The sequence below is a fragment of the Vipera ursinii genome (genome assembly GCF_947247035.1).
Source record: "Vipera ursinii genome assembly, chromosome: 1".
NCBI lineage: Eukaryota > Metazoa > Chordata > Lepidosauria > Squamata > Viperidae > Vipera > Vipera ursinii.
The window spans coordinates 317,949,273-317,974,667 of NC_139512.1; the positions used below are offsets into that span (position 1 = coordinate 317,949,273).

The following is a 25,395-nucleotide window of genomic DNA, read 5'->3' on the forward strand; positions in this document are numbered from 1 at the left end:
CAGCATCAGTGCAGCTTCTCCCTTTCTAGAGGCAGAGATGGTCAGCATCCTCCCTTCATTTGCCTAATTATGGATTTAATCAGGAGCAGCAGTAGCCGAACTTAAGATGAAAAAGGAGAGACCAATAGTTGGAGTCACTGTGCCGGAAGGGGGGAATTCCAGCTGTTGCTCCCATCTGCTGAATGTGGATGCCCTCTCAGCTACAGCCTTTTCATCCCAACAGCTTCCTATCTAGAAGTTACTGCTCTTATGCACGTTATAATATAGCAAATATTCATGGAATCACAGAACTGAAGAGTTGGAAGGATCCTTCATCATCTAGTCCAACCTCTATCCTTTATAGGAATTGACAATAACTACTTCCCTGACAAATTACCATCTAACATAAATGTTGAAGTCTACCACTTTTGGAGGCAGTCTATTCCCATGTTAAATAGCTCTTACCATTAAGACATTTTTCCTGATGTCCAACTGAAATCATAATTTAGATCCATTATTTCTTATCCTGTATTATGAAACAAATCAACCCCGCCTTCTATTAAGTAATACCGGATGAAATGCATGTGGCTATCCTAAGGCAGTGGTGGCGAGCCTGTGGCACGCGTGCCACAGGTGGCACGCAGAGCCCTCTCTGTGGGCATGCGCACCATCGCCAAAGTCCTAGGCCTTCAGCTAGGTTTTATAAAACCTTTTCGCTTTAGGCCTCCACCGCCGTGTGCAAAAAAAAAAGGTTCAATCAATCAATCAATTTCAACTACTCGCGGGGGAAAAAAAAAAGATCTCGCAAAGTTGGAATTGATTGATTGAACTTTTTAGTCCCATCCAATGGGCCACACCCACCCAATGGGCCAAGCCCACCCGGCACCCGACGATCCATAAGTGGGTTTTGGGTTGCAGTTTAGGCACTTGATCTCTAAAAGGTTCGCCATCACTGTCCTAAGGACATATAACTAGCTTTCATGTCAAAAACCAGAAAACATCACTATATTCTTAAAAAAAAAAAAGAATCCGAATCCAGAAAGAAGTCTATAACACATCTAACTCCGCAATCTATGCTGATGGAAGACTACATGAAATGTTCTCTCTGTCTGAATTCATTTATGGATGGCACCTAGATTCCCTTGTGGGAAGAAAGAGGAAAAGTGAAGTGGGACTTGCAATTATGGTTTATTTTGGAGTGCCCTTATTCATGATCCCAGCTAAAATCCACAGAAATGCAGCCCCAGAAGAAAAAAAAAAGGATGACTTTACTCGGGTCATTGATGTAGTTCGGATCATTTTCCGCCTGGCTTTCTTTGGCTTCCTCATTTCATCGTCTTCGTCATATAAATCCTAAATAGAAAGAGAGGGCAATACACTGTGGCAACCATCTGATTGGGGAGGGGAGCGTGATTCCTTGGATATGTATTAGAGAGTTTTAGAGAGCAACCAACAGAGATTACGTGGCTGATTATCAATGAGTAAAAAGTTGAGATGGGGATGTTCTTAGAAGGTATGTTTTAAAAGTCAGTTTATTCTGGGTCAAAGGAATGTGTATGATTCATTAAAACTATTATAACAGTATCATTCCAGATATATATTCGGGAGAAGGGCGGTATACAAATGTAATAAAATGAAATGAAATGAAATATTGGTTGTTCTCTGATAAATATCTCAATAAATTCACTCCTGTTGCTAGAACCCTGTTTTTCTCTCTTAATAGCTCTCATCTCTCCCACAAGCATCCATCCACAGTTAAAAAACCCTGCTATTTCTGGTAAGTGAAGGAGAGAAAAAAATGTAATCACTTATTACATGCCTCTGTTTGAATTGTAGGACAAAAATCCATTGCATCTCAATTCTCAGTTGGGGCTCTCTCTTACCTTATCATCTACTAATCAACTGTATTCTCTCCCTCTCCTTCCCCCCACTTCTCTCTCTCTCCCTCACCCTCTCCCCCCCTCCCTTAAGCCCTTCTATAAACTGAGTACAGATTAGCTGTTGAAGTGGGAGGAAACACAGTAGCAATTGGTACTTGGTACTTAACGCTAAAATATACTCCTTCCTTGACAGCTGAAAGGGTGCTTCAAAAAAGATCTACCCTCTCTTAATCTCTTTTAGTAAGAGTGGATAATCAATATTGTTGACCAAGCCTTACCATCTTCATGGATTGAGCCTTTTGTAATTCAACCACACTTGAAAAATACCCAGCTTTTGAACTCACGCCTTACAGGAAAGGTAGTAGAAAGGCAAACAGGTAGATAAGTACCTGGCCCTGTACTGCATCATCACTGGCTTCCTGCTCAGAGGAAAAGCTGTCATCTTCTTCTTCAGAGTAGTTATCAATATCTGGAGAGCGGTCTAAAATGGAAAAAGATGGTTACCGTGGCCACTCACGAACTGATACAGAAGAATGGAAGAAAACACAGCAATAAGGCAATAGATTTTCTGATGGAAGGCTACAAGCTGATGGCAGGATGTAACTGCAAGGTTCATGAAAAGAGTGACAAAGCCCAACAGAACATAATGCCAGTTCATCTCAGAAGGGAACAATTTTTGAAAGTTGTAATCCCATTATAACCTGAGTTATTTTTATGAAACGTCTTTAACCATACATTTTTTCAAAACATACTGAACTAACATTATATTTAACATTACATATAATAGCTGTTAAGGATTTTATATGCTCTTTAATGGAAAAGATCTCTGATCTCCTGTATGGGTGAATGGTGAATTAATCTGTGGGATTAGGCCTCGAGGTCTAGAATAACTCCATATCTAAAAAGTAAATGTGATCTACAGTTTAATTTCATTTGGAAGCCATTTCTAGCAAACAATTTTAGATGTGGAATTGGGCTACATTTGAAATGTCTGTTCTACAGTTCTTATTTTATCTGAGATACAGTCTACACATTATTAGTTTTTCAGTGTAGTGTTTGGCTCTCTAAGGATCACTAACATTATTGTGGATTAACAGAAGAAGCAGCAAATACTTCAGGATGAAATAACAATGTAATCAGACCTGACCAAAGGATTTGAGGCAAAAGAGAACCACTTCAACTAAACCCTGCAGGGTGAAGCTTTATAAACAAAACCTTACCAGATGCTTTGATTTTGGGACCAGAGGGAACATTTCCATCTTCATGATCAATAGGCTGACTAGAAAGTGAGTAGATGCTGATTTCAGCCACCCGGATGCTCACATCCTTGATGTTGCTATGAAGGCCCAAAAGTTGCCCTCCATCTGTTGGGTGCTGCATGACCTGAGTAGAAGATACAGCACAAAAAGCCTCTAGCACAGACTGTTACCATTCCATGCTTCTCTTGAAAAAGGTACAAGACAGCCAGGATAATGTTCTGATCCTAAACCTACACTTTAAATAAGCATCTCTTCTTCTCCATCAGTTCCTGCACAGCTATATTACAATCTTTCTGCAGTTTCATTTACCTCAGCCATGTTAATGATGCCGACTGCCAGAGTCTTGTAGCCCAGAATAGTTCGATTCTTGTACCTCTTTCTGCGCTGCAGCATGATCTGGAGCTTGTTACCATCTCTTTTCAGGAAATGTGGATACTGTAAAGAAAGAAGGGAAAGTATTCACATGAAAGACCATTTTCAAAGTGCTTCTGGTGAAAACATTCACAGAGATGTAAAGAAGGAATACACCGGATCTCTCAAGCAGCCTCCATATTCCTTCGTTTATGCTTCATTTTATAACCAGAACACAAATGTGATTGGAAAATAGCCTTAGGCTATGCTCAGAACAAACTAATTATGAAAATAAGATCCTTTGAACACTGTGGGCTTATTTCAGAATAAATATACCAAGGACTATGCTTTAAGAATACCTATCATATGCTACAAATAGAAGGTAAACAATTCATAAGCACCTGAAGGCAGGACAAGAAGCAATGGATGAAAACTAATCAAGGAGAGAAGCAACCTAGGAAGTTTTTAAGAAGAGACTGGACAGCCATTGGTATAGGTCCGGTTTTCCTTCCTGAGCAGGGGGTTGGACTAGATGACCTCCATGGTACCTTCCAACTATATTGTTATTATTATTGTTATTGTTGTTACTTGAAATGCTATTATTAAATACATTCTGTTCAAAATAGACAAACTTTTTACTGAGACACAATTCTTTATTTCTGCCCAAGAAAGTTAAAGTTACCTGCAGTGAAAATGTTAACTCCAGATCAGTCTCCATCAAGCCTCCAGGTGGTAAAACATATTCATTGGATCTCAAGACTCTTTTTGAGCCCTGTAACAAGTCCAGGAACAATCATTGCATCATTACCTTATTTAGTTACCAATTTAATACACATATACATACATGTCAGTAGATAGATCAGTTATCTCTAAATCTCTGTTTATATTTTATACACACACACACATATCACACACATATCAACCCATTCAACATGCACTACATATAAAATCTAACAGGTTTCTTATTGGGAGCTGCAATTACTCACAAATAGACCGGTTCACAGAAAAGCAAGCTAGGGAGGGTAAGTAGCTTGCTAACAATTGGAGGTGGAGAATTAAACAATAAATCACAAGCATGGCTTAGAAGTCCTTAATTCCTGTCTCTTTTTCAGAAGCTTCCTTTCCTAATAGAGAACCACAGTCTTGTTTCCTTATTTCTGTGCTTAGGTTTTTCTCACCCAACTTGCTGTTCTCAGACGCCATCTCCAGCCTACACCCCAGTTCCCCTCCTCTTTCCCCTTTATTCCACTTCAGGAATTAATTAGCTTTCTATTGACATAATGTTTACATTATTAAGACTGCTTTATGAATAGAGACTATAATTGTTTTACATTATTTGGTTTTATAATTGCTGCCACCTACTTTCCATTAATATTAATGATCACTAGTGATGATCAATAGTGAAGATTAATGATCAACTACTTTCCCTATTAATATTATTATGTGATTTTTTTAACCTATAATCATGGTTCCCAATCTTCCTCATCCTCCATTGCCATGTACATTCTGACGCTGATGCACAGAAACACATCGTAAAAAAGGATAGAGAACGTGTGGCTCTCTACAAGTTGTTGGACTCCGACTTCTATCATTCCCTCACCAGTAGTAATGATAGAATCTACGGTACAGTATTCATATATTCATGCCTCTTGATGCCATCCTTTAACTGTGCTCTTAATCTGGAAGTTAGAGGGGACCATGAGAGGGAAAGGGAAGTTTGCCTGGTACTTATAGACTACCCTACTACTTTGGCTGACAAAATGCTCCCAAGAACCATTTCACTATCTTTAAAAGAACCTAGAAGAATAATCTTCACCTCAAATATTCTGGGCAACCATCCAGATATACTCCATGCAGTCCTCTCTCAAAGAGATGTCATCTTCTCCTTAACACCTCCTAAGCATATATTTTTTCTGATTGCCAAAAAATCCTAGTACTGCTTTGGCTCACTTTGAATTAGAACAACATATTCAGATAAAGCACACAGCATAGCACATGGAGAGTACTAATTCAGCACAAAAGATGTGGGAAACTGCACACATAGTAGGTTTTTGCCCCAATATAGAGCACATGACACAGCAAAGCAAGCCCCAAATTGGTAAGAAGTGGTGGTTGCAACAATGCACTACTGTACTGTAGTTTTGGCATAATTAAATTGTTATATAAACTTTTAAGAAAATGCCAGTTGTGCACTTGGACTCTGAAAATCTAATTAGACCTGATCCCTATAATATAAAATTTGTCTCCGGAAGGTTTCTTACATGTAGAAATATACATATGAATACAACAGCAATCTAAAACGATGAAGCCCAGTTTGCAAAAATCTCGATAACTACTATTGTATGGTAGAAATACTAGAGGTCTCAACCCTTCTCTATCAAAATCTCCTGGGTTTACACACCCATGCTATTGCTTGACAGATATTGCTGCCAATAAAGGAGAATATTTGTAGCTCATGGTTGATGAGAGGTCCTTTGTGCTCGTTGAGGTTGGTTGTTTTCTAGTCACTGATAACGTCACATAGCTTGGGTAATGAAAGGTCTGCAAGAAAACAATCTCAGTGATCACCAAGGACAGCCCCTCCCTCCCCTCCCCCCCCACGATATTGCTGCTTCCACATAGCCTCCTGGAGAATCCTAGCATGCTTTCCCCAGTCTTGGCACATGAGAAGAGATAAGAATCCCACAGTCCATGGCCTTACTGGCAAGTACAAAAGAACAAAAGATGATACAAATGAAATAAATTCTACAATGCTGCCTCCTGGTTTTTATAGTGTTAATACAGCTCCATCTAACAAATGATAATTGAAATTACTATATTTTAAAAAAGGAGAAGATGCAAAAATCCCTGTTCAGCATTAAGTAAAAACATTCAGTGGCAAGGAGATAAGAGTAAAGTGCTATTAAAACCAGTTAGCAACTTAAAGAAATCTCTCACAGAAAACTGCAATAGAGAAGATAAGATAAAAGCTGATAGATCTTCTAATAATATAAAGCAACTTTATTGCAAAGAGATACCAAGTTGCATTAATATCCAGGACAAGATATATCAGATATCATAAAGCTTAAATAACTGCATATATTCCAAAGTAAAATTAACTCTTATAAAACATTACCAGCTAAACCTTTATATTTATCCTTTCCGAAGTAATGTCCTCTATCTCAATTATTCCCAGATCCCTTGTCCAGATGATCTCTGAGGATTTTAGTCGTATACAGTAATTTCTGAAACTGTTCTCTTCAGCCTTGGTTCTAAACTTGTCCTTTTCTGTAGATGCCTATCATCTCTCATTCTCTTTCTGAAATTTGGATTTTTAAAATGATAAAATATTTCCTCTCCTCAAAGGGGAGCTTTGGAGACTTGGGCTACATGCAGCTAGCATAATCTCTGTAGCCTGAGGCCAAGATGTATATTCAGAATATTTGGAGCCTGCACAACACACAGCTGATAGCCTGGAGCGTTGTGTGAAAGCAGAAATATAGGTCTTAAATTATGGTATGAGCAGCATCCCTCTGATATACATTCTGTATAATCCAGATAAAAGCTAAGCCAAAAAGGAAAAAAGGAAAAACAATGGATGTTCACTTCAAGACTAATTTGGGATGGGCTGAAATGAACTAACAGACGTAAATGAACCAGATAAACAGAAAAAACAGCTTGCCAGAAATCATGAATGAAAAGTGTGTGTGTGTGGGTGGCAAGCAAGCAAGTGCTTAAAGAAAGATATGTTGCTACACGGCCTACACTAGTGAATGACTGCATATCTTGTAAATAACAGTAAATGTCTGGCTGAAGTGTTAGATCAAGATCCAGAAAGGATTTTTAAAAGTCAAGTCAATCTATTAAAAAGCTGCTGAGCAGTCTCACACAATCAACCATTCTTCTATCTCAGCTCTCCATTTGCATATGGAAGACCGATAAGCTATTTCAAAGACTGCTTCCAAGCAGTGATGAGAAGGATATGTGACTACTTGATATCTTGATAACCCTTAACTTGTGGTGTGTGGACATTTACTATAAAATTCAGCCTCTTGAAGACATAGGTTTGATGATGTGCATTTCTGAATATGAATCCTTTGATCTTCATTTTTAAGAATTATTATTGCCATTCTGTTATACAAATGAAATGTCTTAGTTACTTTGCCACTAAAAAAGGCCCACTAATTATGAAACTCTATTCCTTCTTGACTTAGTCAATTATAGATTCCTTTGACAGGGAAAAAGGTGACTGTTGTGTTATTTTAAATAATTTACCATTATTTATGTCGTAATATTTTGCAGATTGAAGTCTATTTTAAATTCTGACCTTTGCTGACTGCAGTTTCCTTTAGTGCCAACTTACATACATTCTCCAAAAAGGAATTTATGAAGGAGGGAAAGAGGTTTTTTTTCTTACTGTCAATTTCTGTTCCCCGAATCTCATGGAGGGTATTCTTTGACCTTAAAAAAATCACTCCCCTCTGCAACAAATAAGGTAGAAAACTACTTGTTTCTAAGAAAGGAACAACTTAAGCCTTCCTGGCTGGAGTGGTTGAGTAAGCAACCATTAAACTAATCATAGTAAGATGCAGGAAATGACAAACATATAGACAGGGGCCACTGAACCAAGTTCTTGCTGGAGATTTTGCCAGTAATTGGGAGACTGACATTATGTGAGCAGTTACACTAGTGAAAGCTGATATTTGCAAACAGCTTTTAGAAAAAAATAATGTAAAGAATATTTGGTTTTCTTTATGTTGACTGCACTGTATTTCAGGAAGAAAATGGGCATTAATCTAACTGAAGGGTCCCATTATGTTTTGGTAGCAATAAGCTTCTAACATACTTGTCACAGATCTAGGAGTCTTGATAAATGATTACTTTTATTTTTATCCTGACACCTGCAGAGAAGAAGAATTCAGAAAGCAATTTATCACCCCAGATTTAGCACTGATAAAAGTAAAAAATAACTTGCTGACTGTCATTATAAATATGGATTATTTATCCTCTTAATGTGACAAAACATGCGCGCGCACATGCGCATAGAAACACACACACACAAACACAAAGAGGGAGGGAGGAAGGGAGGGAGAGAGAGAACTATATTCAGTAAGATACTATCTATGCTTCAGTTTCTCAATTCTCAATATTTGGTTCCTTCTCTCAATTTTATTCTGAAAATGTATGCAATTTCCTGCAATACTATACATCAAAATATTAAGATCACAATCTGGATTAATAAAACACCTGGTATAATTCATGCCAGAATAAGTTAGATAATGGTTTTTAAAAATATTACATGATTTGATCTATAACAAAAAGATTAAAACCATTATAATCCCCAAAAATATTTTACTAATTTGTCCATGCCTCAGACAGTTATGCAAACATAGACATTTCATCATGTGTTGGTTTTCAGTGAAGTACTTGTTCTTAACAAGGAAAATGCAACGTTCTTTTTTTCTACTTTTAATTTTATTCAAAAGAAAGTTAAAACACAAATCTCCCAAAAAACAATTAAAAATTAAAAACGAACAAAAAATACAAAAAATCAAGACATTAAAAAAGTGCATTGAAAAGAAATAAAACAATGCATATAGTTGTAGCCCCTAACTGAATACTACTTAATACATTACTATAATATTGGTTCCTATCCCTTGTGAAACAGGCCCCCAAATTTTTAAATTTGCAAATTATTGACCTGTCGTGTTTCCCCAAAAATAAGACCCAACCGGAAAATAAGCCCTAGCATGATTTTTCAGGATGCTCATTATATAAGCCCTGTCCCCAAGATAAGCCCCAGTTAAGGTAGTGCTGGCAGGGCTGCTTCGGCCGCCACTTGCCCAGCCAGTAAGTCGGGAAACAACTAGCCGCAGCCGAAGCAGATTTGCGTCCTTGCTGCGAATGGCCTCACCCCCATTTTAAAATCTCCCTGAAAGGTTCTTTCAGGTTCTTGTAATTGACAAGTTTTTTGGAGTGACAACAGGCAAGTTTAGGTAAATGTGCCTGGCAGAAGCGCTTCTTGCACTGGTTTTGTTTAAAAATGGTTTAGCAGGAGTCGTGGCTGGGGGAGCGGAGCCGACTACTTGCGCTCCTTCGTAAGAGGCAGTGGCAAGGCAGCAGGCAGGCTAGATTGGATGAGTACTGTAAAACTCCCCCATTTGCGGCTAGACTGGATTCTCTTCCAGCTCCTAAATCAGGGGTCTTCAAACCTGGCCCTTTTATGACTTGTGGACTTCAACTCCCAGAATTCCTCAGCCAGTGGGCCTGGCTGAGGAATTCTGGGAGTTGAAGTCCACAAGTCATAAAAGGGCCAAGTTTGAACACCCCTGTCCTAAATGCTGGGGTGTGTGTGTGTGTTTAAGCATGGATGGACGACTTAGCTGTGTTAATGAGCGACGTCTTCTGCCTTTATTGACACATTTGATGTGTCCCCACCCCCTGCCCCGCTCAGATGCCTCGTTTGGGATCAACTCCTCCTGATCCCTCAGGCAATATTGCGATAGCGGCTGGAGGAACAAGAGGGAGGGGCACTGGGGAATGGAAAACTCTGCCCCTTGTCTTCAATCCCTACCCTGCTCGACCCTGCTCAGTCCCTTGTCATTTTCAGCAGGTTTCTTTTGCTTCCCTCCGCAGGGAGCAGGGGAGGAAGAGAAAATAGCCACCAATTCCAGTCTTTCCCAGGGATCAGGGCTGGAGGGACTTCCCAGATGGGCGGTGGGACCGGACCACCATCCCCGGTCGCTTTTGCCGCCACTGAAGCCCAGCAGCAGGTTAAGGTTTCAAAACCTTAACTATCTAACTTATCCAAAACTACATGCCTCTACATATTTTCCATGGCCATTATCACCCCATCAAACTTTTTTAAAAAAAACGCTTTCAGCTAAAAGCCGCATGTTATCAACAAGTCTTTTCTTAGAATTCAACCACCTTTGTCTGTAATCTGGTACGCCGTTACTCTGTCAGACTTCATTGGGGAAGATAGAACACTGAAGCAGAAGGAAACAGGAAAAATATTTTCTGGATACTTCAATCCAGGATTACAATAAAAATCGAAAAGAAATAAACAAAAGAAATCAATATTTTGCAAATACAAAAAATACAAAAAAATCCTGTGGTGAGAGTCCAATAATAATAATAATAATATAAATTAAATGAAAGCACTTCACCATCCAAAAACAGGAAACATGAGAAGGAGGGTTATTCAAAACAATTACATAAATCAAAGGGAAAGAATAAGGGAAAAAAAACAGCTAGAGTCCAACAGGGGGTTGAAATAAATTAGCATTCAACTAGGTCAGGGGTAGGCAACCTCGGCTCTTTTATGACTCATGGACTTCAACTCCCAGAATTCCTGAGCCAGCCAAGCTGGCTCAGGAATTCTGGGAGTTGAAGTCCATGAGTCATAAAAGAGCCGAGGTTGCCTACCCCTGAACTAGGTGGTCAAGCAGAGTAAAACAATAAATTCAGATGAAAGTTAAAACCTAGGCTTGCTTACAAAACAGAACTATTGACAGGAGGATGGATTTGCTCAATTACTTTCTGACTGCTCCCAGAGGGAAGCAGTCCAAAAGTCATCTTGGGTCATTCCTAAGGGCTCCCATACAAATCCAGGGGGCAGCACTGCCAGAGAATCAGCTTTGGCAGAAAAAACAGCAGATCATTGGCAAGAGGAATAAAAAAAAAAAACCCAAATACTGCAAAATGCAAACATTCTGAAGCATCACTTTGTAACCGACTTCAGCAACGCTGGACCAGAAAGGGAAAAAAAAACAGAAAGGTGACAACCAATCTAACTATATAAAGAGAACTATTTGGGAGCTTCCATTAATCATAGGAAAGACACATCTAATTATTCAAAAAGACCAGTCTGTGAATGTATAAATACCATATATAAGCATTAATTTGGCCTTGCCAAACATCAGCAGAAAGGCTGAAATACCTTGCCAAAATATTTAGTGTGCTTTCAGGAGAAAATCTTCACTATAAAAAAAAATTCCCATGAAGTTTACAGTTCTGTTAAAATTTCTGTTAGGGAGTGAGTCAAATGCCAACCTATCTTTCATTTTTGGCGGTTTCTTGATTTTTCATAGTTAAAAGCTTCTCAACATAACTTTTTTTTTCAGGTGTAGTTTACCATTGCCTCCTTCTTAGGACTGCAAGAAAGTGACTGGCTCAAGGTCATTCAGCTGGCTATGCCTAAGGCAGGAGTAAGTAGAACTCATGGCCTCTTGCAGTCTCAGCCAATTTGCACCAGTTCGGCAGAACCAGTAGCTTGTTCACATATTTGAATCCCACCACTGGTCTCTTAAGTTTCTAGCCTGATGCCTTAACCATTACATCAAATAATATACACATATTAAACGATACAGACCTAACTACAAACAATGATCTTATCAAAAGTCAAATCTGCAAATTCATAGCTTAAAACATGCTTCAAATAAAAATTCAAAAGCAATGTATTTATAGCATCCATAACATAGTTTTAATTATGTTAGAATCAAAGCCAATGCTTCCCAGAAGTGATTCTTTTTTGTTTTAGCTTTTAGAAGTAAAGGACAGATTTGCTATAAACCTAAAAAAAAAACCTCACTGCAAACCACCAAAGATGTTAAAAAGCATTATCAAGGGTTACAGAAATATTTTAGGTTATTTTCAGAGCTATGATAAATACTTGCTGGTTTGTAAGAAATGTATACCGTACATGATGCTTTGCAGCGTGCAACATTATATATCTGATCTGATTGGGTTAATTGGCATTTGGAATATCTGTTTTTGCATGAGTCCTGTTACATAACATGGGCTATCTCAGGTTTCTCAACATGAACTAGATACTCCTTTTTGAGCAAAGGAGCTCATGTTAATTTCCTGCCACCCCCCTCCTTTTTTAAGTTCTTCCTTTATTTCCTGAGTGTTATCTCATCCTTTTAACAGCTGGTTATAACACCTAAATCTCCCACAAATTAAATTAACAATTGTTTTTATTCTAAGGCCTCTATAATTACTCATGTCAGGAAGCGTTGTTTGCTGTGGAAACGGTAAATGTGCTTGGACTAGTCTTGGCTTCTGCTATCTTCTTTTGCTATTTCCCCTCATGCAAGAAAGCTGAATTCCTTCTTCCCTTCCTGTTTTATTGAATGTATATCCTGCCTTTCTCTTTATTTCAATATTTCAAAAGCTTAAAATGCAAGCTTATAAAACATAATGAATTTGTTCCACTTAAAATAAAAACCAACATAAAAAAAATCTTATAATTACTATATAAGAAATAATTCCTCGTTACTGAGAAAGGGGGAGCTAAATGTATATCCTTAGGGCACACATCATAATTGGTGCTACACAGAAGGCAATCTTTTCTTATATATTCCATAGTCAAGCTTCTGGCAATGGGGCATCTTTAAATCTTTGAATTAAGAAGGCCTCTCCTAGTGATCCAAGTAACCAAACAGCAAGAGAGGTATTCCCACAGACAGGTGATTTTAAGCTGTTTGGTGTTTAGATCAACACCAGCTTCTTAAACTGTGGCTGAAAGGCAACTGTTAGTAAGCAGAGATTTCAATATACCGTAGGCTTTAATGGTTTCTATTCCTTGCACTTGTCAGCAATCTGGCCAATTACAATTTCTGGATACTTTTCAAATACAATCACACATAAGGCATACTGCAGCAGTTGGGATGGACTGTAACCAAGTGCGGAATACCGTTGTTAAATTTAATAAATTATTGTAATTATTAACTTTTTCTTAGAATCACAGAATGCAAGGATTGGAAGGATACATGGAGATCATCTAGTTCAGGGGTGTCAAAGTGCCCGCCCACAGAGCAGTTGCATCATACGGAGGCCAAGCCCACCTCAGCTCCAGCAATGCAAACAAAGTCACGATACATCATGAGACATCATGTGACATGGCGAATTTGACACCCGTGATCTAGTTAAATCTTTTGTCCATTGCAGGAATCCGTTATCAAGTAACTCCTTACCATCAATTCCTGAGCAAACTGCCATGTTGCTGTATGGTTCTTACCATTGGAATATTTTTCTGTTATTAAGCTTAAGTTTCAAGGATACTAATCACTTACTTGAGGTTTGAGTTAGGTGTCATCAACATACTGATGACCTCTCTCTTCAAAGCCCCTAATAATCTCCTCAAGTAGTTTGAGCATATGTTTCAGCTTACACAATAAGACAGAATCCTGAGGATCATCGTAAAATAATGAATGTCAGCCCTATAAAGTAGACCAGACTAAGAAACCAATAAAAATATAATTTTACATTACTTTCATTGGAAAATCAATTGTGAAATTCAAAAAGCTCTCGTTTTGCTTTCTTTTCATCCCTGGAGTCCAGAAACATCTGGATAAAACTCATAGGGCAAAAATATTGCCCTCTAAAGTTTGCCCTCTTCCAAACTTAGGTTTGGAAGGATTGCTGTAAACCCAACACCAAAACTGTTGCACTATATGATGCAAACGCTATAAGCAACTCACATAAAAACCTGGTTTTAACTACTGAAAAATCAGACTCCAGGGATGAAAACAAAACAAAATGAGAGCCTTCCGAGTTTCACAAGAAAGCCATTGCTTGTTTGAAAAAACAAGAATCCAAGCCATATAAGGCTACATGTCACATTGGCTTTTTCCCCAGTTGTTGTAATGGGATATGGGGGGGGGGACGTTCTATGTTAATGGAAGCGAAGAAATACACAGCTACAACAGTTACTTCAGAGATTAGCTGATTTGTTCTGAAATAAAATCTCAAAATTTAATGTGGTAGATAATAGACTGCCCTTTGATTTAAACATTTCTGGTCTGCACAATTAAAGTAGTATATTTGCAGGTTCCGTCTTCCTATTGTTTAAATACCATTTCTCATTCTTAGCATCAATTAAGCCCCCCCTCTCCCTCCCTCCCTCTCTTATGAGAACTGTTCATAAGTCACTTTTTCAGTGCAGTTATAATCTCGAGTGGTCACTAAATGAATGGTTGTAAGTCGAAGACTACCTGTAAGTAAAGCTTCCCAAGAATCTATACTATAATAAAGAATCTCAGGGAATGGCACCATATTTGTCCATCAAGTTAGGAGAAACACATGGGCTATAGTTCAGTGCATCTTGCATGTTGTCTATCTTGCACTGCGTAGATTACCCCTGATACGCTTTCAAAAAGCAACTTTAAAAACAGTAGCTTCAATTCTTAATCCCGGATTTAAATCCTAATGGCTGCCTAGAGAGAATGCAAAGCTCTCTGCCTCTTCCCCAGCCTGCTTTTGGTGGCATCAGCAGCTTTTCCAACAGCTGAACAGGGCACAGGAAGGGCAATACCTCTCTAGGTTGTCTTCTGAATATTTCTCCACAAGGGAACCCAGAGAGCCACAGTGAAACAAATGCTTTAAATGCCTGATCTGGTATAAGGAAAATTGTTTTCCAAAGCAAAATATTACTCTGATTTTTAAAGACATTTAAAATATGTATACATCATTATCCATGGGAACCAGTAAATTCTATCCTCCATTCTCAGTACAAATTTTTAGACTGGAAAGGCCCTTTATGAAATCCATCACTCCTTACCCCAACGCTCTTCAGTTATAGACAAATCCATGCCCTGCTAATAATTTTCTACAAATAATAGCCAAGAAGTTAACTTGTTAAACAAATGAGTTAGATGTTCAAGTCACTCTGCAATTCATATATTGACAACAACTACAGTGAGGAGGAAAAGTATTTGATCCCCTGCTGATTTTGTACTGACAAAGAAATGATTGGTCTATAATTTTAATGGTAGGTTTATTTTAACAGTGAGAGACAGAATAAAAACAACAAAAAATCCAGAAAAACGCATTTCAAAAAAGTTATAAATTGATTTACATTTTAATGAGTGAAATAAGTATTTGACCCCTTCACAAAACACAACTTAGTACTTGGTGGCAAAAGTCTTGTTGGCAGTCACAGAGGTCAGATGTTTCTTGTAGTTGGCCACCAGTTTGCACACATCTCAGGAGGGATTTTCTCCCAATCCTCTCTGAAGATGCTCTCCAAGTCATTAAGGTTTCAGGGCTGACATTTGGTAGCTCGAACCTTCAGCTCCCTCCACAGATTTTTTATGGGATTAAGGTTTGGAGATCGGCTAGACTACTCCAGGACGTTAATGCGCTTCTTCTTGAGCCACTCCTTTGTTGCTTTGGCCTGTGTTTTGGGTCATTGCCAAGCTGGAATACTCATCCACGACCCATTTTCAATGCCCTACCTGAGGGAAGGAGGTTCTCACCCAAGATTTGATGGTACATGGCCCCGTCCATCGTCCCTTTGATGCGGTGAAATTGTCCTGTCCCCTTAGCAAAAAAACACCCCCAAAGCATAATGTTTCCATATCCATGTTTGACAGTGGGGATGGTGTTCTTGGGGGTCACAGGGAGCATTCCTCCTCCTCCAAACATGGCGAGTTGAGTTGATGCCAAAGAGCTTGATTTTGGTCTCATCTGACCACAACACTTTCACCCAGTTCTCCTCTGAATCATTCAAATGTTCATTGGCAAACTTCTGATGGGCCTGTACATGTGCTTTCTTGAACAGGGGGACCTTGTGGGCACTGCAGGATTTCAGTCCTTCACAGTGTAATGTGTTACCAATTGTTCTCTTGGTGACTATGGTCCCAGCTGCCTTGAGATCATTGACAAGATCCTACCATGTAGTTCTGGGCTGATTCCTCACCGTTCTCATGATCATTAAAACTCCATGAGGTGAGATCTTGCATGGAGCCCCAGACCGAGGGTGATTGACAATTATTTTGTGTTTCTTTCATTCGCGAATAATCGCACCAACTGTTGTCACCTTCTCACCAAGTTGCTTGATGATAGTCTTGTAGCCCATTCCAGCCTTGTGTAGGTTTACAATCTTCTCCCTGACATTCTTGGACAGCTCTTTGGTCTTGGCCATGGTGGAGAGTTTGGAATCTGATTGATTGATTGGTTCTGTGAACAGGTATCTTTTATACAGGTAACAAGCTGAGATTAGGAACACTCCCTTTAAGAAAGTGCTCCTAATCTTAGGTCGTTACCTATATAAAAGACACCTGGGAGCCAGAAATCTTGCTGATCGATAGGGGATCAAATACTTATTTCAGTCATTAAAATGCAAATCAATTTATAACATTTTTGAAATGTACTTTTTTTGTGGGGGTGTGTTGTTATGCTGTCTCTCACTGTTAAAATAAACCTACCATTAAAATTATAGACTGATTGTTTCTTTGTCAGTGGGCAAACGTACAAAATCAGCAGGGGATCAAACACTTTTTCCCCTCACTATAAACCAGAGGTTCCCAACCAGGGATGCGAGACAATATTCCAGGGGGTACGAAAACTTGGGTTTTCAAAATTATAGTGTATATGCATAATTCATTCCCGTTATTTCAAACTTTTGTAAGGGCTGCAAGAATATATCAGAAGCGTTCTACGGGTGCGGGGTACAAAAAAGATTGGGAACCACTGCTGTAAACACTCAATAGCACATGGCAACCAATGATGGCTTTTTGTATGGTGCATGCATTTTTAGCAAAATTTGCTCATTCATGCAATTAAATTTTAAATGCAATAGTTCCAGTTTTTTTATAGTCACAGTTAGAAATTTATTTATTTATTTATTATGGGACTTATATGCCGCCTTATCTCCCGAAGGACTCAGGGAGGCTAACAACAATAAAATACAAAATACAAATATTAATTTTTTTTATTAAACTATCACAAAGGCCCACTAAAACCAATAAAAACATTAAAAACATAATTAAAAACCCTTATCATCAGTCCAGGTCGGCCTGTTGGAAAAGGTATGTCTTGAGGTTATGACGAAAGGACCGGTGATCTGGGGCCATGTTATAATTAAAAGCCTTTTACAAAAAGGATATATTACCATAGTATTCTTTTTATTCCATTGTGTTTAAAGCTATCAAAGACTCCTAATGCACTACTACCGGTAGGAATGCGGTGTTTAGTGGCACAACTGTATTCAACCATTATTTTAATGTGCATCAAGGTTTTTTTTAATACTTAGAATGTTATTATTCTCAGAGGAAAGAAAAATGCATATTTGGATACTATAGAATCCTGAATTTTTGGATGCCCCTGACAATATTTTTGAAAGTTCCCATGTAATTGGTAAATGTTTTATTTAAAATCATCAGCAATTTAATTTATGGGACAAAATCTTTACAATGTAATGGTTCCCTAATATACTATTGAGGCAAGTACAAAAGAGAGTGACTGTATTTTGGAGTTGTTATCAGAAAGACAAGTTCAATTCTTATGGTCCAGCAAGAAAACCATATAGATTGCATTTCAGAATGGACAATCCCAGTGGAAGAAATATTGGTAAATCACGGTTGAACTATGGAGTCCTTGGTGCTCTGAACTTAGGTATTTGCTTACAGACATTTCATGATTCAGTTAGAGAATATCATAATTACTAGTGGGTGTGGGGTTTACTCACTGTTTATGTACAGTAGCTTGCTTGCCAGTGTTGGTGGGGGCATGATTTTCTTTTTGATGATTCCTTGATTAAAGTATTGTTTTCTGCTTGACTGTCTAGTGTTAATTCCTGCTTATCTGGCTGGTGGCTGCTGGAAAGGATGTGTTCTGGTCTTTATTTCCTTCTTAGCTTTTTGTTGTCTCTTTTAAATAGTATATAAACGTGGTTTATCTCAATTTGTCTACTGATGGCTGATTTGTCTGAATACCAATCATCCAAGCATTCCCTAGTTTTTTTTTTACTTTAGCTTGGTCTAGGATGCTCAGTTCATGGGTGAAACTATGGTTGAGTCTGTACATGTGTTGTGAGATTAAGGAATTTTCATCATGTCTTCTGGGTATTTTGATCTTAGTATATCTGATTAGGTTGGGTGTGTTGGGTAGTACTGTTACCATCGATCTTCGGATGTAGGTCTCTGATTTTCTGGAGGCACTGTAATGAAGAGTTGATAGAATATTTGTTCCCCTGTGACATTTCCAAACTTTTCCGTGTGCTCTTTGGCTCTGTTGTATGTTGGGGTCTCTGATAACGACACAGTGGGATGAAGAAATATGTCGTGTGTGTGTATTTTTGAATATTCACAAAAGCAAGTGGGGGATAGGAACATTGCTTATCACTCGCCATTATTCTTCTTTTGTGATTTGACCTTTCAAGGTTAGTTATGGGTTCTCTTGATCAGATTGTCTAGTTTCTGTACTGGGTTGGCATTTACTAGGATGTCCTTCAGTCATTATTTGGCTTTTTGAATGTATTGTGTTCTGTCCACAACAGCTGTGGTTTGGCCTTTGTCTGCTGAGAGTAAGGTGCTGGTTTGTTTCTCCTTCAGTTTTTTGAGAGCTGCTTTGTATTGGTTCTTATTCTATGTTGTTTTGGTCTGGGGTATGATCGTCCATTTTATATTTTGTTGGGTCTTGGGAAGCTCTGTGGTTTTAAATGTTGCTTCTAAGGCTGCAAAAACTTCTAACTGATTAACATTGTCTATATTGTATTTCTTTTCTACTTTTCAACTTGTCTTAGAGATTTAGTCTTGATGGTAGTTAGCATTTTTGTGTGTTCTGAGATTATGGTTTGGTCCAGTTGTTCCTTGAAACTATCTATAATGTGCTGGTATTTGTGTAGTCTGAGAACGGAGGTGAGAATGGAGAATCCTAGCCTAAGTTCAGAACCAGATATCGTTTACACAGATGTGCCTGTTTATATTTTATTTAATAATTAGTCTTATTTGTTAGAAGCCTGAGAAAGAAAACTGGATCACCTCTAATTAAACAAACTACATAAAGGCAAAGTATAATGTTAGAATGTGACTAATTAGAGTTATTTCAGTAAACCATGGTTAGAAAGCATGATCTAATACAATATGTGACCTAAATCATATCTTTACTAGGAATGGTTGATCATTACTCATGAGGAAAGGGCCTTGGGCTTTTCTCCTTCTCTTGCTTCTCCAGATTCATATTTAGGACAACAACACATGGATTTTACTGAGATCTTTTTCACATATATTTAGCAATTATGTAAAAACTCTTGGCAAGTTTATAATCTGATGTGAACATTCTTGTTTATAAATGTCGTCTTATTCCTGTGTAATGCTACTATTATGCAGCAATATACATTCCTACGCATCAAATGGCTCTCTTCTAAAGAACAAGAAGCTTTTCGGAGACAGTAAAGGTGGTCCCTCTCTCCCGGGACAACGGCAGTTTGTGGAAAAGGCAAACGTGTGACAATAATGAGATCATAAAAACGGTACACTGAAGTAAAGCATCTCTGAGTAGGCCTTCCTAAAGATAGGTGAATACAGTACAGAAGATCAGCAGCTTACCTGGATCTTCACAGCAATGAGCACAGAGCTAAGCTCCTTGTCTAGTTCCCGCAGCACCGTCAGCTTTTTCAGGCGAAGGCTGCACAGTCTGTAAGACAGAGAGAATGGGATACATTCAGGCACCACCATCCCAGGGACCCTGCTGCATGATACAAGATGCTACGGAGGTAGCCTGGGATATTGCGGACCACGGCGGGGCCTGAGTTGCTCCTCTAGCTCAGGAACTCCTGAATTCATGCAGCAGAGAGAAAGAGGATCAGAAAAAGAGGAAAGGAGGGAAATTAATAGAGCTCAAGCGGGATTAAGAAGATTATGCTATGACAGGAAGTTGCAAAGCACACAGAGGAGAAATCCCTGCCCAAAAGGAAACCAGTGCCAGCTCTCTTCAGAGACACTTCAATGATTAGGGAACTTTCCTTAGAATTATTGCAGTATCTTGCCCTGAATGTAACCCAAAGGAATTTTTCCCTTGCTTATTTACTACTTAGATAGTAAATAACGCCCAAATAATACTTAAATAAAGTGTAAGTTGTGCAACAGCAGATACAGTAAATACATGAGATTGAGTTAAATCTCTGAACACTCAAATCATCCTACTCAGTGGATCCTATTACTTCCCATTTGGTCCCCCCAGCCTTGTTTCTGAATCACTTTACTAGTACTGAGTCCAGCCTGGTGTTTAAACAGCCATTACTCCTCATTCAACCAGGAATTCTAAGCAGAGAAATGGGGAGGAAGGAACATGAATCAGTCTGTCTGTTTTATGTGACATTAACAGGGGTTGGAAGAAGCTTTTTTACTATTAATATTAGTGTTCTAAAAGGCTGCAATCTTGCATTCCACATGCCATGAAGACGACCATTTCCGCTCCTTTGCAGTCAGCAGGAAAACACATCCAATTCTCTAAGCAGTCTAGTAAAAAATTCTGGTTACAACGTTTTGTAGTTTTTTTTTATTAACAAAACATTTCCTTGTGGCCCAGTTCTCTCCTGATCCACCCACACTGCATAAAGTCAGGAATGAGACATTACAATGTTTTTATGAGGTTCCAACCCTCACCCAGTCAAATACCAGAAGTAATTCCACAAATTCAGTTGGTTACAATAGTTATTTCCAAGAAATTCCTTCAGCATCATTGTTTTGGGAACAAAAATGGAGCACCTTTTTCATCTGTGAAACTGCTTGCCGGTTGAGCTCCGGATGGCCCCCGACCTTCACTCCTTCTGGCGTGATCTAAAAACCTATTTATTTGACCAAGCCGGCCTGGTCTGATGGGTTTTGGGGTTGGGTTTTAATATGGTTTTAATTATTGTATATATTGGGCAGAATTATTTAATTGTTTTTTTAACTTTTCTACTTTGTATTTTAATATTTATTGCCCTGTACACCGCCCTGAGTCCTTCGGGAGAAGGGCGGTATAAAAATCTAATAAATATAAATATAAATATCTACAAATACCATTTTACTTTTAGACCAAAGTTTATGAAGTGATTTTTTTTCCCAGAAAAAGGATCATACACAACTGATAATTCATCAAAAAGATTTATATGCAGACCTCAGAAAGGAATGTACAGTCTGCTATTTTTCTCCCTTCACAAGCCCAGCAGAAACATTTCTAAACATATGCAGTATGCATCATTCATAAAGCTCCCGACATGCAAACCTTTGTACAAAATTTGGGTCAGCCTTGAATCAATTTTTTCCAGTTGCAGTGGCAGTACATATATTAACTATTTTCCTGTAGTGGCTTTGTGAATCTTCTACCATCTTTCTGCTATTAAAAAGAGGCTGCTGGAGTATGTGAGAGAGACAGATACTGTACAGTATATCATAAAAAAGCTAGCTATCTACGCAGGTATAAAAGCTGACCAAAAAGGCATGCAAGTTTTTAGAATGCAAACTACTTCAAGCAGTCCTACACTTTGCTGAGGAGGATCTGGGGGTACTGCTATGGATTATATGGGATTCTTTATCCTTTGTGTCTCCCCAAACTGTCAGCATTGACAAGGCCTGCCACCAGGACATATTTGGACTGAGGTGTTAAATACTAGAACCGAGCAGCTTGGGCTTGATTCTACTCTGTAGATGTTCTCAGATGATTTTTTCATTACTAGTCAACTGCATCATGATGTTGTTCGTATAAGAAGGCTACAGTGTCCTTCTGCCCAGAATGTGAAAAATGGGAAGTAAAAGTTTTCTCCTGCTGGCTAATTATGCAGCAGAATGGCAACCATTTAGCAAAAACATCTGGTCTTCCATACTAAATTTTCAAGGAAAACAAAACTTCATTCCTAGAACCTCCTTGATGGAATAGTCACTTAATACGCTTTTGATTATTTAGAGCAGAGCCTTTCAACCTTTTCACCCATTGTACCACTTTTAGGATATGGCAACATCCAAGTACCACCTGTCACCTAGCAAGGTGTCAAAAACTTGATGACAAAAAAAGGGAAAAGTGATGAAGTACAGGTAGTCCTCAACTTACAAGAGTTCGCTTAGTGACTGTTTGAAGTTACAATGGCACTGAAAAAAGTGCCGCCCAAGACACCTGCCTGCTGCCCGGCGGCGCTCTTCCTCCTGTCCGAGGTTGTCATTGTTGTGAGCATTTCTGTTGCGGATTGGCAGTGGGGGTGGGGTTAGGGAGTGTTTGGTTTTTATTTCCCCCCCCCCGCCCTCTGCTGAGTGGTTGCAGCAGGTTTTGGTCACTTCACATGACCCTGGGACACTGTGACCATCATAAATATGAATCAGTTGCTGATCCTGACGCTTCTGCTGAGCCCTGACAGCCCTGCAGCTCCAGCTATCTCTCGCTCAGGCTTGTGCGGTGCTGCCAGCGGTTCAGCTCATTCCCCTTTCCCTCTACTTTTCTAGGATGGTCACGTACCACCTGCCAGGTGCCAATGTACCACAGGTGGTACCCGTACCACTGGTTGAAAAGCCCTGGTTTAGAGGATTTTGGCCATTGAAGCATTCCAAGAATTCAGCAGGCTCATTGCTAAAGATGGCTTTCTACAGCAACATATTCTATGCATTTACAATTTTTCAAACATTCACCTTCTAGATAAAAAAAACCAAGCAGGTGGCAACATCTAGTTGAACCACAGCTAATTTCTGAAGCAAAGCAGTTTTAGCCCTGGTTAATGATTTGATGGGGATGTCTAGTACCTTCAGGGATGCAGACTAGAAAGTAAACACACACACACACACACACTGCTCTAGATACCTTCTAAAACATGCATATAGTTACCAGGTCTTGAGCTCAACCTGAAGGGTAGCCTTACATTATATAATATCTATGTACTGTCTTCAGTGCTACAGAAATTGCTGCAGGTGTTCTTATGATTCCTTGTATGATCTGCAAATAGGGATCTCCCCTCAAACATTAATTAGGATATATATCTGCTGAGACACAGTAGCAAATTATTTTACATACATCATACCTTTGTCACAGAATATTAAATTTAACTGATCTCCAACTCACCACAATAAATTAGCCCTGATGCTAGCAACATCCCTAAAGAGAAAATTTGATTACCTATGAAGTCACAATATTTACAGTTATCTAAATGTACACAAACACATCTGCACATATCACTTCCCAAGACTCTCCCAGCTCCTTTTCCACTGCTTGATATCTATAGGGAAGAAAGAGAGAAGCCCACGAAAATATCTTTTTGTTGGATCAATATGTTATTTTTATTCAGCCCAGGACAATTTAACTCATTAGCTATTAGCATGCATTTCCCCTAACTAAAGGCATCGCAGGAAGTAGAAAAGCTAATACCCCATTTCTATAATTAAAGCATGTCATTGATAATTCCTCAGAAACATCTTCTATAGCATTTCTATTACAATATTTTTATATTGGCTCATAAGAAAATTCTGTTCAAGGGAAAATTTACAAAAAAACCACATTTAAATAAAAATGCAATGAACCTAAAACAGAAATGTACATCATTTAAAACTGCAGCAGCAAAGATAACTACATAAAACTACTAAACCAAATAAAACTTGATTTGGAAAAATGGAAACATCTGCAACTGTCGATGTTAGGAAGAATTGCTACAGTTAAAATGAATATATTACCAAAAATACTGTTTTTATTCCAAACAATATGTATAAAACTAGAGAAATTTTTTGAAGATTTAAATTCCCAAATTCAAAAATTTATTTGGCAAGGAAAGAAAACTAGAATTAAACTGAAAATATTACAAGAAGCTAAGGGAAACGAAGGTTTTGGTTTGTCAGAGTGGGTTTTATATTATCAAGCATCAGTGCTAACATGGGTAAAATGATGATACCCAACTTTTCTTTTCGACCCCAAACCACCCCAGTGATGCCCTCAACGTGATGTCCCGTTGCCTGGAGGCGGTTCGGGTCTGGATGGGGAGGAACAGACTTCAACTCAACCCCGACAAGACTGAGTGGCTTTGCATACCTTCATCCCGGGTCTATTCGGACATTCCACCTCTGGCTATGGGGGGTGAACTATTACCCCCCGTAGATAGGGCTCGCAACTTGGGAGTCCTCCTAGATTCACGGCTCACTTTGGAAGACCATATAGGAGCTGTGACTAGGGGGGCCTTCGCCCAGGTTCGCCTGGTGCGCCAGTTGCGGCCCTATCTTAGCCGGGATGATTTGTGCACGGTCACTCATGCGCTCGTGTCCTCTCGTCTGGACTACTGCAACGCTCTCTACATGGGGCTGCCCTTGAGGACCACCCGGAAGCTCCAACTGGTACAGAATGCAGCCGCGAGAGTTGTGTTGGGAGTCTCCCGATACTCCCACGTTACACCTCTGCTCCGTGAGCTGCATTGGTTACCAGTTGTCTTCCGGGTGAGATTCAAGGTACTGGTAACGGTGTTTAAAGCCCTCCATGGCATGGGGCCGGAGTACCTTAGGGAACATCTGCTGCCGGCATCAAGTTCCCTGCACCCTGTGCGTTCCCACAGAGAGGGCCTCCTCAGGGTGCCACCGATCAGAGAATGTCGATTGGTGGCCCCCAGGGGGAGATCCTTCTCTGTGGGCGCTCCGGAGCTGTGGAATCAGCTACCGGTAGAGCTCCGGATGGCGCCCGATCTTCGCTCCTTTCGTCGCAATCTCAAGACATTTTTGTTTGTACAAGCTGGCCTAGCCTGATGGGGATCGGTGGGGTTGTTTTATTTTTGGTCTCTTAATTTTATCTTGGGGTTTTTAGAATTGTACTCCTATTGTTTTAACTAGGGCAACTGTTTAATCTCTTTTTAATGTTTGTATTTGGTATTTTATTCTGCCCTGTGAACCGCCCTGAGTCCTCAGGGAGAAGGGCGGTATATAAATGTTATTAAATTAAATTAAATTAAATTAAATTAAATTAAATTAAATTAAATTAAAAGAATGGATAACCATCAGAAATAAAAGAGTGTTGTATTTGGAGGGACATGACTTACAACTTGGTTGGCATGCTTTCTTATGGTATGGGAAAAAATAAAATTCATAAATATTTTCAAAACCACTACATTAGAAATGCATTATTATTAACATGGGAAAAAATAAAATGTAAAATATATTTGAAAAGTCCAGGATGGCTTTCTACAATAGAACCATTCATACATCCAAATCTAGTCAGTC

General features: G+C 39.0%; 1 protein-coding gene across 3 annotated transcripts in view; it reads right to left on the reverse strand.

The window, feature by feature from the left end:
- LOC310646835 (phosphofurin acidic cluster sorting protein 2-like) overlaps positions 1-25,395 on the reverse strand; it is a 290,543-nt gene that overhangs the window by 153,247 nt on the left and 111,901 nt on the right. For all 3 annotated transcript variants that reach the window (XR_014493775.1, XM_083373584.1, XM_083373583.1), the window contains exons 2-7: positions 19,786-19,873; positions 4,152-4,241; positions 3,428-3,553; positions 3,080-3,242; positions 2,249-2,340; positions 1,252-1,332 (exon numbers count right to left, since the gene is read on the reverse strand). Coding sequence is in view for 2 of the 3 variants with exons in the window: in XM_083373584.1 (XP_083229710.1) it covers positions 1,252-1,332; positions 2,249-2,340; positions 3,080-3,242; positions 3,428-3,553; positions 4,152-4,241; positions 19,786-19,873 (640 nt within the window). In the remaining variant the exon portion in view is untranslated. The remainder of the gene's footprint in view (positions 1-1,251; positions 1,333-2,248; positions 2,341-3,079; positions 3,243-3,427; positions 3,554-4,151; positions 4,242-19,785; positions 19,874-25,395) is intronic.